This window comes from Erithacus rubecula, assembly GCF_903797595.1.
Source record: "Erithacus rubecula genome assembly, chromosome: 1".
NCBI classification, from domain to species: Eukaryota; Metazoa; Chordata; class Aves; order Passeriformes; family Muscicapidae; genus Erithacus; species Erithacus rubecula.
The window spans coordinates 10,516,337-10,532,937 of NC_136658.1; the positions used below are offsets into that span (position 1 = coordinate 10,516,337).

The 16,601-nt window shown below is 36.3% G+C and overlaps 1 protein-coding gene across 2 annotated transcripts in view; it reads left to right on the top strand.

Moving 5' to 3' along the window:
* The window catches only part of LOC306810341 (uncharacterized protein), a 217,606-nt gene that overhangs the window by 70,476 nt on the left and 130,529 nt on the right, over positions 1-16,601 (top strand). The window contains exon 3 of one of the 2 annotated variants that reach the window (XM_079322823.1): positions 7,962-8,158. The exons of the other annotated variant lie outside the window; for it this stretch is intronic. Within the exon in view, the coding sequence (XP_079178949.1) occupies positions 7,962-8,158 (197 nt within the window). The remainder of the gene's footprint in view (positions 1-7,961; positions 8,159-16,601) is intronic. 2 annotated transcript variants of the gene reach the window in all.

Here is a 16,601-nt window from a genome sequence, read left to right on the forward strand (position 1 = left end):
TACCACTTGCACACAGGAAAAATTGATTTGACTTTACTACCCTGTGTGGTAGTAAATGCTCAGCAACTGTTGTAGCAGAAGAGGGTGGTGATGTTTTTCCTAAACTTGTACTTTTCCTGACTGATTTTTCCAGGCATCTTTTCCATGGGTGGGCAAAGGTTAAGGATGCAGCCCCCAAGTTCTTGAGGGTGACAGGGGCCCTGGTGTTTGTTCTTACCACTCTGACAGCTTCACCCAGGGGCAGTGGCTCTGGAGCAGATGTTGGGGGGTAGTTTTCCATCCTGGAGGTCTGTCAGACTGTGTGTCCCCCACGTGTGCCTCTGCCTCTTGTCCATTTGGTCTTGTTACCTGGCCTGGGAGGCTGATGTAGATCCAGCAGGCTTTGGGAGATGGCAGGAGGATCTGCCTCTGAGACAGATGAGCTGATTTTGGAGGTGGTTACTGTGCTGGCCCAATGTTCATCTTAGCCAAGGGAAAGCCTTGTTTGCCAACTTCTACAGTTGAGTCGGGAAAGCTTGGAATTGTTTTCTGCTGCTAATAAATGAAGATCCCTTATATCGCTTGTTTGCGGGCTCTGAACTGGATTACGCAGCCGTTCTTTAGCATGTCAAACAGGCCTGAGCTGGCTCTCTGGGGCCAGCTTTGCAGATGGGTCTGGGACAGTCTTAAAACAGCCCCTGGGGGCAGATTGCTGGTGAAATTGGTGTCACGGCTCCCCAGGCTGGCGCAGGAGTCAGAGGGAGAGGAGAGGGTTGCTCGGTGTCCTGCTCTCAGCAGACAGGCTTAACCTCTGCAGCGCACACGTTTCAGCTGTTTAATGTCTGAATAGCTTAAGAGCATTCTGGGAAAGTGCATTTTTCTCTCCCAGCAGTATCCCTGCTATCTCACTTGCAGATATTATATCTTACATTTAATGCAATCCTTCCAAACTGCTCGTGTTCTCAAAGCCTGAGTCGTGCCTCTTCCTGCTCGTAGAGAATTAACCTGTTCAGTCCTGCACCCCACTCATGTGCTCAGGGTGTCCCTGGGACAAGGATGTGTGGGGCTGCTGATTTTGGGGGATCCTTCAGCAATGCAGCTGGCAGAAAAGCAGGAGAAAGAAAATAAACAGGTTCAGGAGGTGGGGGAAAATGAGCTGGTGGAAGCCAGGGGAGGGAAGCAGTGGCAAGTAAACACAGCTGAACAAGAGGAAAAAGATGTTTATGTATGCTTGTTTAAGGTTTGCAATGGGGATAGCTGCAAGTCTGTCTGTCAGGACAGTTCCTCCCCTCACAGTGCTGTGAACCCTTTGCCTTATTTACATGCTGTTATATGTGAGTAAGAAATTTGGCATCCAGTGAGGCTTGGCAGAGATAAATGTAAATGGTTCACGAGAGCTGCAGTTTGGGGCTCAGCTGAAATAACACGGCAGAAGAGGCACATTCCCACCTGTACGTGCACATGTATGTACATTTGTGTGTGCAGGGCTGGCTTCTGCCCAAGAGAGGAGGCTGCTGATTGAATGGCTGCTAGGCAGAGACAGCAATTTAAGAACGACTTAAAAACGTACATCGGGTTAAAAAAGGAGATGGCACCCTAAGAAACATCCAGAGATTGCATATCCTAAATTATCAAAGCTGAGGAAATGTTAGACATGGAAACACAGCCTCTGCATTGTTAGTCTGCGTCGGGCTGCACATTCTGGAGCAATATTCCAAGATTCATTTTTCACTTTCTGATATCTTGTTGGGGAGAGAAGAGACATGTAGTTGAACAAAGTGATCAATAAAAGAACAAATAAGGAGCAAATGCTAAGAATATTCAAGATAAGATTTTATTGTGCAGAAATCTCTGAACAGGACATTTTTCAATCTGTTCTGTTATTTTTAAAATATTTGCTTGACAGGCTTATGTTTCAGGCAGACAGAAAGATAAAATAATGCTTTAAAACCCCAACAAAGATGCTGGAGAAACTACGTTGAGAAAGTAAGCTGGAAACAAAAGGAAACCAGCAAAATAAATCTGAATAATTAAAATAAATAAAAAATACTATAAATAAAAGTACTGTTTGGAGTTTTACAATTTGAAAATCTGATAATATATCTAGATTTTAATACATTGAACTAGAAATATTAAAGAAACTCTGAACATTTATAAGCATTTGAAAATGCTATGAAATTATGAATTGTTATAAAAATGGCTAAATTGCATCTGTCCAAATGACCATAGAAAATTCTTTGGGAATGTAGGGAAAGACATTTATCATATTTTACGGTTTTTAAATACCCTGTCTTTGTGTCCCCTAGGAACTTGAAAAGAGCATTATGAGGGAGGGAAAAATGAGAGGAGCATGTTTACAAGTATTTGTAAGGTGATAAAAAATAGTTGTTTAAGACAGAGTGCTTAAATACATCATCTACATTCATCATATGTGTCTGCATGTGTGGATGTTGTACGGTTTATGTAGCATGCAGTCTTGTCTTATTGCAGTCGTAGAAATATTCGTGGCTCACTGTGACTTTGGCACATAAAACTGTCCTTTAAGAGATAATTTGTGTTATTTACTGAAGAGCAATACTTACACAATGGCTTAGTATCAGTAAATTAGTGTTTTCTTTGTTTTGTTTTATGCTTTGGGCTAAAAACAGGTGAAGCTGGGATAAGTTTGTTTGTGAAAGCTTGGTGAATACTAATGAGAAGAAAAATCATCCCAGTCAAACTGAATAAATTCTGTGGATAGTATGAAGGATTTTCTGTGATCCATATTGTCCTTGGACTTGGCTGTTGCATTGTACTTTAAATGGAATTGATTGTGTGGTTGTAATGAAAGTAACGGATTGATTTCTATACAGTTACACAGAGTAAATAGAAAAATGTTCTTGTCTTGACCTGCATTCATAAACTAAAAATCAGTGGCTTTTGACCTAATCCTTAATAAAAAATGCAAATGCAATATAGGAAATCGGAAGGTTTCTTTAATTCTTAGAAGATCTACTGTTTATCAGGTTTTGTTTGTGTGCTTTCTTAGACTGAATTAATTTTGTTCAGGAATTCTAGTAACTGTAATCTATTTTCTCTTCCAGGAAATGGCACTTTTTGCTGTTCACAAATTTTTTGGAAAATACATTTGACTGTTTCCTTTCTTATTATTCCTTTTGCCTTAACTACATGGCATTTTCCTTTATTTTGGCAGAATATTTATGATTTTTAGTATCTTCTCTGTTAAGCAGTTTTTAAGTGTGTGACTCATACATTTTTAGGTTGCTACTACCTGCACTGTCTTAGATTATTTCTAAAAGATAGTTCTTTCTGAGCTGAATATGCAGATTAACAGCTTTATGTTATAATAAAAGGAGGAAAGCTGTTGACCAAAATAAGGTGCAACATTCTTTCTATTTGAATAAACCTAACAAATGTTTATATTATTGCGATGATTATCTCAATTAAAGGTCATAGAGATATTTATGATCAACATCTATTCCTGGGGGTTTTTTTTGTTTGTTTTTTTGTTTTTTTGCATGTGTGAGATTGCGGTTCGGGCCCCAGTAAAACGCACGATCCAGCTGGTAAATTCTCTCATTGAGCTGTAAGCCAGGACTACAATAAGCAAGATCCAAGTTGCTGCATTCACCGGTTTCTCGGTGAATTTTGTGACTTTATTTTTGGTGCTTAGGGTTTAATTTCTCGCTGAAGTAGAGCAGCGCATTGTGGCGCCACACAAACAAGAAGAGCAAAACAATAGAAACCCCAACGCACCGACGGCCACTGCTACCCCATTGTAGCTTCCAAAGGCACTCTATTCTTCCCAGCCCACTTGATATCCTGCAGGTTGTGGCAGTACAATTCACAGGAAAAGCTTAGACATTGAGCTTGCACGCTTCTTGACTCCATTTTAAACCCTTTGTTCACACCGGGGTGGCATTTTTTCACACCACATGTGGCAGCTTTGACTCCTATCCAGCTTGTCGTATAGAATCAAAGTCTGTGATTTCTTACATTCCCAGTGTTGTCTCCTGAGTTGCTGTATTCTTTGTTGCTCCCAAAATATTACAAATCTTAATTTCAGACCTAGGCTTTTAAAGCTGAACAGACTATGGGATGAGACAACTGCACCTGCACACTTAGATTTTCTTAAAATCAAAGCTGTTTGCAAGGGAGGGGAAGAGATCTTTTCCCCTCCCTCTTCTGTTTTAAGAAAATCTCAACACTGACAATTAAAAACCGTGTGGTGAATTTGATATATATTCATTCCGCCTGATGTATGTTTTGCAGAAAAAGAATTGAAATAATATGTAATATTATTTATTTTTGGATTTGTAAATTATCTGAGTGCTTGTAGTTTGTTTCAGTATTAAAAAATTATTCATCTTAAAAGATTCTTTTGTTGCACACATGCATCATCTGTTGTGCTCTCTTTTCCCTACTTTTCCAAAGATAATCTTAGTCTACAATTTTGCTGAAAGTTTCATGTGCCATGCCAGTAATAAATTATGCTTCAAACTAATTTTGAAGAGAACAAAGTAAGTCTACCAATATGAATGCCCCCAAAAATATGCATTTTTTGAAAGTTTATTAATGAAATATATATTGCTTAAATTAATGTCATTCAGTGTAGCTAAAACACCTCTTGACTCCTAAAACAAACGTTAAAGTATATATTTCTTACTGAGAAACTTTACCAGGGATTGCAATTGCAAAGTGACAGGGCAACAATAACATTTGGATAAAAAATGTCACAGGAATTAATGTAACTTGTACTTCGCACTTTTTGATATATTTTTTAAATGATCAATGAAAATTAAATGGATGTAGGATTTGAAAGAACATTCTCAGTTCCACGTATATTTACAAATCTGTACATTCATTGTTGCTGGTTCACTCAGCTGAAGATAATAGAATAATTTCTCCTTGGCACATATGCTAGCCTGTACATTGACATGACACCCTAATAAATATTTTGACTCGAGAGCTGTTGTTTGTTGCTGTTTGTCAGGTGGTTAGAATGGTCTTTTGGCTGCCGCTCCCCTCGCGAACTAAAATATTAAAATGTATGCTTTCAATCTAGCAGCTTTCTTACTGCATTTTATCCATTTTCTGACTGCTTATTCTTTCTTTAAAATACAGTACTGTTGTGTGCTTAATGCATACTGCTTATTCACAAAAATCCACCTAATTGCTTAGGGTGTTTATGAAATTCTTACATTGGTTTTATGTTTCCTTTTAAGAATGACATGAAATTGTGTTATGTAAGAGAATAGTTTAGTAACACCCTCTAGAAAGACAAAACAGCACTGTTCTTTTCTGGTTTACAAAAATATAATAATATTGCTGTTTGTTTATGGAACATTAGATGTTAAGTTGTTAAATAGTCTTAGCTACTCTGACATGTAGCAGCACTGAATAACAGAAAGTCTGTTCTAATTAATCTTTATTTTATATTTCAGTCCAAAATCTCAAAGATACAAACTAACCCCTAGTAATAATTAATTTTCAATTAAAAGCATAGATTTATTAACTCTGCTAGAAAGCAGATTTTATATAATTAAAAAATTTAAAACTCTAAAACATATCAAAATAAACATTCAACTCATGGTTGTTTGAGGTTTTTTTGGTCTGTGGTTTTTCAAAAAAAGATGAACACTCAAAGAACACATTAAGAATCCATATTTAAAAATAGTTTTATTTTGCATACTAAATTATACAAAATTTATAAAAATGTTCTTTGAGACGATCAATTAATACTTTAAAAAATTACAGTGAAATGAATTTTTTAAAGTTGCCTATTACTTTTAAAAGTAATTAATCTAAATTAACATTTCTATAGACAAAATGGAGCATTGTTTGTTTCTTTTTTGTCAAGCACCTTAGCCGTTTCTGCAGTTTAACTTGCTAAAAAGTCCAGACATTCTGCAAGCAATTTTAGATCATACAGAAAGAGCTGTTTTATGAAAATTGAAACTATAGAAAGATGAAGCCTTTCAGAATCCAATACAGTAATTTATGCTAAGCAATTTTTTCCAAAGCATGCTATAAGGAAACAAACATTAAATACTCATGCAAGCTTGCCCATTTACTGTTTAAATATTAAAACAGTGACTCAGAAAAGCAATGTACACAGACTTAGCAGAAAGTTATTTTACTATAATAGTTATCTACATCTAAACTTGACATCACACAGCATTTTAGACAATTCAAGTATGAATTTCTCAGAAGCAAGGCAAGTTCAGTAAGTGTATCAAAATTAGTTTACCTACTTTCACAGCGCATAATTACTGAAGAAAAGCATGATCTTATTTCATTAAAGTGTCATGAAGCAGAAATATAGAATAAGCATTTGTCAATATCCATTCCAGAAAATCCCAACTTTTATTTCTCGGCATTTCTTACTTTTCCCCATGTTTCTTCAGACCCTCTTCAAGTTAATATTTCTTCTATTTCCAGAAAAGAGAAAGAGAGTGCGTGGGGGGAAACCCCACAAACAATCAGCAAAAACATAATTGGTTTATATTGCCTTTCAGCTTGTGGCCTGTCCTCATATTATTAAATCAGATCATACATACTCCCCTAAAATTCAGCTTGGAGTAATCCTCTGTTACTTAAGGCTGGATGAAAAGAGTACTCATTGTGAATTATGTTTCATCTGTCACAATAACCTTCTTTATTCTTTAGTGCACCTCCCCTTTGCCTGCGGCAATTAGAGAAAATAGGTATGCCTTGAAGTATGAGATAGTGGTATCGCAAAAATATATATACTGATGTCATCTGCAGACAGCTCTGGGTTAGCAGCACCCTGAAGAATATATAAGCCCTTTTTGATGCAATCCAGATTTTGTTAGCACAGACTAGAGGCTGGCATATTGTACAAGGAATAGGTGCTGATGGCTTTCACTAGATTATTGTTTTTTTTTGACAAGCAATGATCAGAGATTTTGCCATTCCATTAAAAGAAGAGTAAAAACTTGCTTACCGACTGACATCATTTTCCACGTTAGCTACAGTTCTGTTTGTTTTTTTAAATTCGAAGATGTAAGAGAATCTTTTTCTTCACTCCTCCCTGAAATTCCTGGAGTTCTGTTGAACTCTTTGACTGAACATTTCAGCTGCATTTTCTCAGTGGTTTAGCATGATTTTCATAATTTCTTGCAGCGGTGTAGACATTTAACTGTTTCCTCTTTAAAATAAAATGCATATTTAAAAAAAAAAGTGATCAGTGAGAATCAAGAATGTTTTTGCACTAGTATAGAAGAGCAAAAACCCATATTATCAAATGTTAGTTTTCAAAATTATTTGTCTTTCTATATCAAGGGAAAAAAAGAATATAAAGTCTTTTAGGGTTCTAGTCACCACTGTCAGGTTATTTTATCTACTAGAATATCTGTCTTTTCTTTAAGATTATCCACTTTTTTGTATTTAACAAACAAGCAAAAAACAATTTTTTTTTAATATATTTTTTCACTTTTTGAATTAATTTTGGAGCTTTCCAAGTTCACGTTTGTTTTTCTCCTGCATTATTTTTAAAGCCTTTTGGCAGCAAACTTCCAGTCAGTATCTTGTTTTGAAACCCCTCACGATTCTGGACTGTTCATACTGATTCCAAATCAGCCTCCCTTGCACTTTAAGAGGGCTGATGTTAAACTGGGAAAGATTTAAAAGAGAAAGCACCTTAAAAAAAAAAAAAATTAAGTGCTAAATCAAGCAGGTTAAAACAAAGAGATTCTGCTGTGAGGCTGGTCTAACATTAAAACACTGTTATTAAAGTTCCTAAGAAATTACTATACTACAAAAACCAATAATACTCGTGAATAAAGGAAGAGAGTTTGGCCCAGTGCACAGGTTTGGGCACAAAAGTGCTTGCTAAGCTATCTATTTCACACATGCAACGACAGAAGGTTCGATATTCATTCGATCGATGACTGAAAAGGCACAATGGCAAAATCGGACGGACTTCTTTTCAAATACAGATCTCCGATGTCCCCCTACAGTCTGCAGTCGCACGGCTGGTGGTGTGGCACAGACGGAGCAAGGGTTACATCAAGGCTGTTCTCTGGACCGTGCAAACAGTCTAGACCAATGACCTGCATCATCGTGCCCTTTGAAGAAGAGGCAAGTTCAGTCACGACGAAGAAAAATCAAGGCGTACCCCTTTTAACAATAGGGAGCAGCTCGTGGCTGCAAAGAGGTAAGCAGGGGTAAGCAAAAAAGGCATCTGCTTCCATGGTTACAGGCCAAGCATGGGAACCTTGCTTTTGAAGAGGGACAGTTCTCAGGCTCCCTCACAGGCTATGTCATGCATTATAAGCAAAGGCAGGTTGAGCTGAAATCCGCAGAGTTATTTCAGAGTAAAATGATACGCGAGCACATGGCTGTTAGCAAAAAAAAAGTCACATGACTGTTTAGAAGCAGCCTTGCACTGTTTCTGAATCGTGCCTTTAGTTTGGGGCACTTTCTTCTGCTCTTTTATTTTTTTTTTTTTTTTTTAATTTTTCTTTTTCTTTTTTTTTAATTTTTCCTTCTCCGCTTTTGCAGCAAAATAAGAAAATTGAGAGGAGGTTTATACAAAACAAACATTTGTTTGATACACAAGATTCTGGCTATTCTCCTTCTCTAAACTGAAAAAAGGTCAAGGGTCAATGTTTTTTCGTGACAGGGCCACAAATCCTTTTGTTAACGTAGCTTTAGCAAATGCCATTTAAAATAAGATTTTGCTTTTCTTTCCAAATGCATATTAGTATTATTAGTTTGACAGAGTATGAAAGTAATGAATTTCTGTTTCTATGCAGTAACTTTTTTGTTGCAATATTTTGCCAGTTCTTTTATTCTTCATTTTTGGGCTCTGCAATGCTAATTTTTGAGATTTGCACTTCTAGAAAAGACAACTAAAAATGCACACAAAATCAAAACGTAATAGTCCTGCCCTTTTCAGAGGGAAAAGAAAATAGAATTATCTGTAGGCATAGGTAGTAAAAATGTGATCAGTGACTATACGCCTGTGGTGTAACCATTAACCTTTGAGAATCGTTATGTTTGTACTTTGTTTCTTTTTGCTTTGTTATTCCTTTAGCTGCTATGTGTTACATTTCCTCCTGAAAAATTAAAATGTGTTCCATGGCGTAGGTGTGCTTGGTTTTTGAATTGTGTTTATTGCATCTGTTCTGTGACATTTTAACTGTTTGTGGTTGTTTGTAAATTTTGACGGATTACTATTTTATTAGAATTTTACTGTTAAAGAGTTTGCTTTAATAGCTTCTCTTACATACTCTATGATGGTCTGTATTAATACAAGCTACAGCATCTGTCTTCTTATTATCAGTGTGAGATTAATTTTGTTCCAACTATTTTTGTTAAAATTGGGACGGGGAGGATGACGACAGTGGGAGGGAAATGTCAGGCGAACAGTGGAACAGAGTTTAAAGTTCCAAAACCACTAATAATTACATCATTTCTATCTGTATTTTTTCTTGCTCTTTAATAACTGTAGGAACCTGTGGTCCTTGGTAGAATTTGTATTGCTATCCTATAAATGTAATTAATATTTATGAGTATCAAGGGCAATATTTTTCAGGGTGTATTCTGAACTTTTGTTGATCTTTAGGACAGTTTAACTTCAGACTGAGGTCTGTGTATTTTAAATGAAAGGATGTATGTGAACTGACTGTAAGTTGCCCTCAAATAACAACAGGCTTTTTTTAAAAAAAGTTTTTGGCCTACCCTGCACATTTATGGGCCAAAATTGTCCAAGAAGAAAACCCCAGAAATTGCATAGGAAAATATAAACATGAATGAGAAATACAAATATTCAATATAAACAATTAAAGATTAACAATAAAAAATAGGAAGGCCATTATCTTAAAATGGTCATGATCTGGATTAATTGGATTCATTCTGGATATTTTATACCATGCATATTAATTCAGTTTTCAGCTGGACTATGACATGATTGCAAGCTGTATCTTTTCTCCAGAATGCCCATTAACTAGTCCCATTAGTTTAAGAGAAGAATCTTTTTGCTCTTCTTTTGTGTAGACTGTTAGATGTAATAAGACATTTGATATTTGTAATAAGACACTTCCTGCTGAACTACAGATGCATGTTAATGATGGTAAACATTTTCATATACTCACTGCACTTTACAAATTCATACAGTATGTGGAAATGTTGTGTCTTCAGGTTTATTTAGGCTATGTGAAATTCTCTCAATTTTTATACCTTGCAATGATAAATTAAAAGATTATATAATCTGTCGTGTATGGCACAAACTGTGCAAAAGACAATGCTGTTGTATTTGGTATTCAAACACTGCTTAAAATTATTCTCATGCTAATAAAACATTCTAATATTTTTTAAAAGAAAGATATTTGCTGCTGGAAGGAAGATTTTTTAGTGGAAGGCTTTCTTATCCATTTTATTGTAATTAATAAGAAAATAATTTCTAGATTCACAGCTATCTGCACAGTTTACCAAGGAGAGGATCAGATCGTAATTATATTAATGCTCATTTCTTGAAATAGTTAGTCTTTTCCTGTAAGGAGCTGAGGGTAGAGCACTGCAATGAAACATGTGTAATACTTGATGTTGAAGGGAGAAGTTGCATGTCTGTGAGCAATGGAAACATGATTGTGAAACCATTAAGTTTTATTTCCATTGGTGTTGTTGTAGGGTGATTTTTACCATGAGTTGATGTCTTGCCCCAAAGCACACATGGTCCTGTCCTTCCAGTGTTGTTGACACTGAGGTTCTGCATAACCTTTGGGCAGTTGCTTGAGCCATGTGCCAACTTTTCACCTGGTTCATTCAAATGGAAGTTCTGCCAGTTTGAGGCCTCTTACTCCATTTCAGCCAGTGGTGACTGAGCCAGACATTTCTCTTTTCCCTTTTGGGTCATTCATTTAAATGGAGTAGTAAATCATCAAAACATCTTAATCCCCTTGTTAAATACCTTAAAGGGCCTCAAGAAGTGCAACTGTTTTGTAGCCTCCATTGTGATATAGAAGCCAATTCAGCTTCTCTGAGCCAAGGTAGAGAATGGAGAAGTGAAGTTTGTTGGTTGGGGTTTTCTTTAATACAGAAGATGCTTCCTGAATGTTGAGAAGTTCTGTGGTTTGCACAGAAAGTATTATCAGGCACAATTTCTTTCCTAAACAGTACAATTCACGCCTCTGGTATCTCCAGATTTTTTTTTTCCCCCACAAGAGAGATAAACAAAGATTTTTTTCATGGTTTGCTCTAGGCAAGGTTTGCTGTGTCACCAATTTATTTTATGGGAGTTTTAGACTGAATTGCTCACTTGAATTTAAAAAAAAAGAAAGACATTTCAGCTCTGTCACAGTATGCCAAACCAGGACAAGAGGCCATGATCTTGTTCAGTGGAGATGAAAATTCTGTAGTTTCAGACCATGTTTAAGGAATTTGTACTCTGGCAATTTTGACACTGTACTTTATGATATGCAACAATGTTGTAAATCATAATTTCAAGGATAGTAGTTTATCATGTTGCACATCCTAATAATCTACTAGATGAAACAAAAGCAGTGAAAACTAAATGAAACCCCAGGTTTTAGTCTGGTGATACAAGATGAATTACAATTGACTGAAATTTTAGGAAAAGGTTCCTTTTAACCCAATGTTTCTAAAAGCTCTGCCAGGTTAATCCCCACCAAAAATCCTCTGACTTGTTCTTCAGATAATCCTTTTCTACATTACCTTAATGACACAGAATATTCAAACCTGACTGTGGACTTGCTAAGACCAAGGACTTGAAGAAGTCTATGAAGCAAAAATCACCAAAGCTTAAAACTGTGGTGGTTGAATTTTGGTAGCCTGTGAAAACTTCTAGACTTTCCTCCTTAAAACCAAGAGTCCTGATAGATCAGTGATGTCAGCAAAAGTTATTTGCTTTTGGTCCTGTACATGGATTTGCTTTGTTATGAACTTGGGAATGACTAACTGCATTCACTTTGATTTAGGATACAAAACAAATTAAATCTCTCTGGCTCCTGAGTATTCTTCTTGGTCTATAATCCCCACCACAAAAAGCCTTAGAAAGTCTGATTAAGTTGTTGCCCCTATTCAAGTCTCCTTCCAAACATATTGAATATAAATAACAGATGCAAGATGAACTCTCAAATGATCAGAAAGTCACATTTTCTCTCTCAGTGTCATAGTTCTGTAATGTTTTGAAATGGAAGTTAGTTGACTCCAGGAGCATCTCAGGTGTATGAGGTTCTTTTCAGGGCCTTCATTTTCTGAGTCTCTCTTATTGATAAGTAGAAGTCCCTTTATATCCTGGTCCCAGAAAGGGAATCTTTAACATTAGAGAAATAATGTTAGTCCAAGATAACCTGAGATTTCTGGTAACTTTTTAACAGAGACATGCAGAAACAGCAACAATAATAACTTTGTTCTTGTGTAGAACCTGGCTAAGTTAAAACCACTATCACAAGTGGTCTGATCTCAGGGCAAAAATATTTATTGCTAAGAGCTGGTCATGCCAAGCAGCCATAGATTGCAGAATAGTTTTAGTTGGGGGGATTGAAAGATCACAAACTTACAGAATATTCTGAATTGGATGGTACCCACAAGGATCACCAAGTCCACCCCTAAAGTGAATGGTCCACACAGGCATCAAACTCACAGCCTTGGCATTATTAACACCTTGTTATGACCAGCTGAGCTCATCTCAGGGTCAAGATGACCTTGTTCCAAGCCCCTGCCATGAGCAGGGACACTGGAATGAGTTGCTCAGTGTCCCATCTGCCCTGGCCTTGGACATTGTCAGGGATGGAGCATCCAGAGCTGCTCTGGGCAACCTGTGCCTGTGTCCCACCACCCCAGAGTGAAGAATTTCTTCCTAGTATCTAACCTACATGTATTCTCTTTTAGTTTAAATTCATTGCTCCCTGTCTTTTTGTTACAAGCCCTTATAGAAAGTCACTTCCAGCTTTCTAAACCTCCTCAGATATTGAAAGTTTATCCCAAGCCTTCTCTCCTCCAACCTGAAAATTGCAGCTCTTCATCTGGTCTTCAAAGGAGAGTTGCTCCAGCCCTCTGATCATTTTTGTAGCCTCCTCTGGGCTCTCTCCAACAAATCCATATCTGTGTCATTCTGAGAGCTGGACACAAAATTCCAGGTGGGGTCTCATGAGAGTGGAGTTCAGGGCAAGAGTCATCTGCTGGCCATGCTGCCTTTGGTGCAGCCCAGAATATGATTTGCTTTCTGATCTGCAAGAAGATTCATTGAAATAGAAAGCAATAGAAAATAAATAGAAAACAAGTAGAAAACATGGTTGTTTTTGCCTAATATTTTCAGAAGACCATCACAATTATTATCCTTATTTAAAATGCCTTTTTCTCAGCATTTACCTCTTTTTTTTTTTTTTTTTTTTTTCATATTTAAGTTTTCCCTTCCCTAACAAAGAGTTAATAATGAAAGAGGGAGTTTTCAGGGAGAAAATTTGTCTATTTTTATTATATGTCAGATATGCCTTTGGTAGAATGATTGCATCCTATTTCAGAATCAGGGGAGGAAATTTGCTTTGTATTTGTATATATTGAAGAACTCTGTAAGTTATACATTACCAACAAGAATTACATTTATGCTTGAAAGTAGGGTACTTTGCAAACTAGAGCAATCATCCAAAGTTTGTGTTTAGCAGTACATGAAAGAATACATAGAAGGACTGCAAAATGAGACCAGTCATTTCAGAAAAGACAAACTTACCAGCATATATTCTTAATAATGCCACTGTCAAGGATATAGTTTATGAGAGTTCTGGCTGAAGAAAATAGAATTTTCATAAAGAATGAAAAATCTGAAGATTTTAAGGTTTCTGAGGGGCATGATGGTTGTTAGTATGACATTTAAGAAGTATCAGAAATTACATTCTGAAAAATATGTTTAATATTTCTGTGAAATGACATCTCTTTGAACCTTCTGTGACTGGGATTTTGGGTCTGAGTGGTAATCCATTTCCCTCATAGTCCCTTGGCATCCATCATTTTTGGATGTCTGATGCTAGAAGGGACATCCTACCTGTACCCTTCAGTATCTATTTATGGACACCCTGTCCATGAATTTGCCCATGAACCTGAACTATCTGGAATTTAATCATTTTGGTATTGTGATTCAAGGAGTGAAGTTGTTCAGTGTTTGCTCTTCTCAGAGTTATTCTGATTTTTGGTTTCTGAGCACCAAGTAGGATAACAAGTGCTCATCATAATGTTGCTTTGAATTGTTTGTACGTGTGTTCAGCAATTTTCTAAATATTATGTAATTTCACTGAGTGACTTTCATGAAAATTTCCTTAGTTTTCCCCTCTTATAAAAATTTTTGTCTCAGTACGTGTGTCACATGAAAAATTGTTCAAATGCTTGTATGTAAGCAGGATTGGTGAGATGTGAAGAAAACCTTCATGATTTTGTATTGGCCAAGTGAAACCCTTGAGATATTCAGTCCAGCCTGTTACTTGCTACAAAACCTCTTTATCTATAAAGCCTATTTATCTGTACTAGCACTTCCTTTACAAAACAAAGAAAAACTCTTATAGTTGTAACACTTTTTTCTCTTTTATAACTTATACTTGGAATATTTCAGTAAATTCTTAAGATTCAACAATCATTTTTTAAATAATAATCCACTGTGAGATCATATAGTACAGTAACTACTTTGATTTGCCTCTAGAGGTGAGGGAAAGTATCAAATTCCTTCTGATTTTAATCTGTTTTTTGTGCAGAAAAATTCTGTATTAATTCCATTGGAAAATATGGTAGAAATAAATTTTTGTGCTTCATTTTATTTTGTTTTTAATTTTAAATTTTATCTTTTACTATTCAAATATTTAAAGCATTTTGCTTAGCAGATGTAGTTAATGAGGTTCACTAGAGATGGCAAAAAGCATTCTGCCAACTTCTCCAAGTCTACATCCTTTCATTTGTGATTGAACAAAATTCAGCTTATTTTAAAATACCTGTTCCTTTTTCTCATGTGCTAGTCTAGAATATCAAACTGTAGAGTAGTCAATATCTAGAATAGTCAAACTGTAATTCTGTTAGATCATTGCATAAGCACTTATTTCTGAGGGAAAATTTTGCTACCTCTAGTTACTGTGGGTTTTAAAAGTGTACTAGAAGAACCATTTTCAATATTCAATTTAAAAGTATCAGCAATGAATAATCCAGAAAAAACTTCACATCTGAGAGACTGTGGGGAATGGAAACAAGATGAAGTCTGAAAACCTAGTTATGTACATCGTTAAGATTGCTTCTGCTATTATCTGGTGTCTCAAGATTCTTTTTAAAGGAAATGAAGAAGCTGACTATATAAATAAACCACAAAATAAGCTCTTCAGTCGATTCAGTCTAGCTCTCTTCAACTGAGGTATTTGTTTAGGCATGGTCAGAAGAGTATTTCTAGGGCACAACAGATTTCATCCAGTCAGAATCTCTAAAAATAGATCAGATGGATCATGCTGTGAAGTGTCTCTGATTCTAAAGGACCCGCAGCTCAGAGATGCTGCTTAAGACTAGGTAAGAGGAATTTAATCCAAAATAATTGCAACTCCAGTGTTCTGATATGTCCATGAGCAAGGTTTGTGCAATTTAAAATAGTACCAAGTTGGACCTTTCAGACAATGAAATAAAATTAGCAATGCTTCCACGTGAGGCACCACAGAAATCTCCCCAGGAATTGTGCCAAGCATTCAGAGTGCCCAGGTATAGGAAGCATGAATTTAGGTGCAGCAAACAGAAAAAGAAATGGGACTAAAACAAATAGTGGGAAAGGGAAAGGGTATTGTGAGGATACTAACAGCTTTATTTCTCTTTAATAAATAAAAGCCAAGAGAAAAGGTACACAGTGGGAACAGGACAATTGTGAGTGAAGGAGAGCAATCTAATCTGAAGAGCAATGCTGGGACAGAAACAATTGGCAGAAAATCAGACTGGAAGTTAGAATATTTCCAGCCAGTAGTGTTCTGGAGGGAACTCCCAATACAGTGGTCAGGTTTTGTTTTTCCATACACGTCTAACTGTTTGCAAGGTGGAAAATGATACATCTATGAAAGGGAATGTGAGGAACAGTTGCCTCTGATAGCAGGAGCTTGGGCTGGATGTGCCACCACTTTGATCCTGGAAGGGCATGTGCATGCATGACTGCACTTATTGAAGTGACAGTAATTATGCTGTAGATATGCCTATGCTATCAATGTGAATATGTTGTGGTTCTTCTTTAAACTTGTAATTAATACTAATTGAGCTCTCAGAGGCTGAAGGGTTCCTCATTTAAAAATCCTGTGCTTTCTCTGAGTGTAACAAGAATTTTCTAACTTATCCTGCTTCTTGAAAAACTCCATGTTAATGAAAGGAAGGCATTAAATATGATCTGTTGATTACAAACAGCTCGGAGGATTTCTTACTGTGTAAGCTAAATATCTTTTGCCAGCATAGTGGTTCTGCTACATGTGTTTTCCCTTAGTATTGTATTTATTGTACTAGACACGTGATTGTAGATTAATACTTTCCCTATGTATTCTGCTAAACACATCTTTGTGTTTGCTATGAAGATGAGAAAAAAATATAGGTTTTGTGCATGAATTCATTCTACATGTTTCCTAAAAATCCACAAAGAG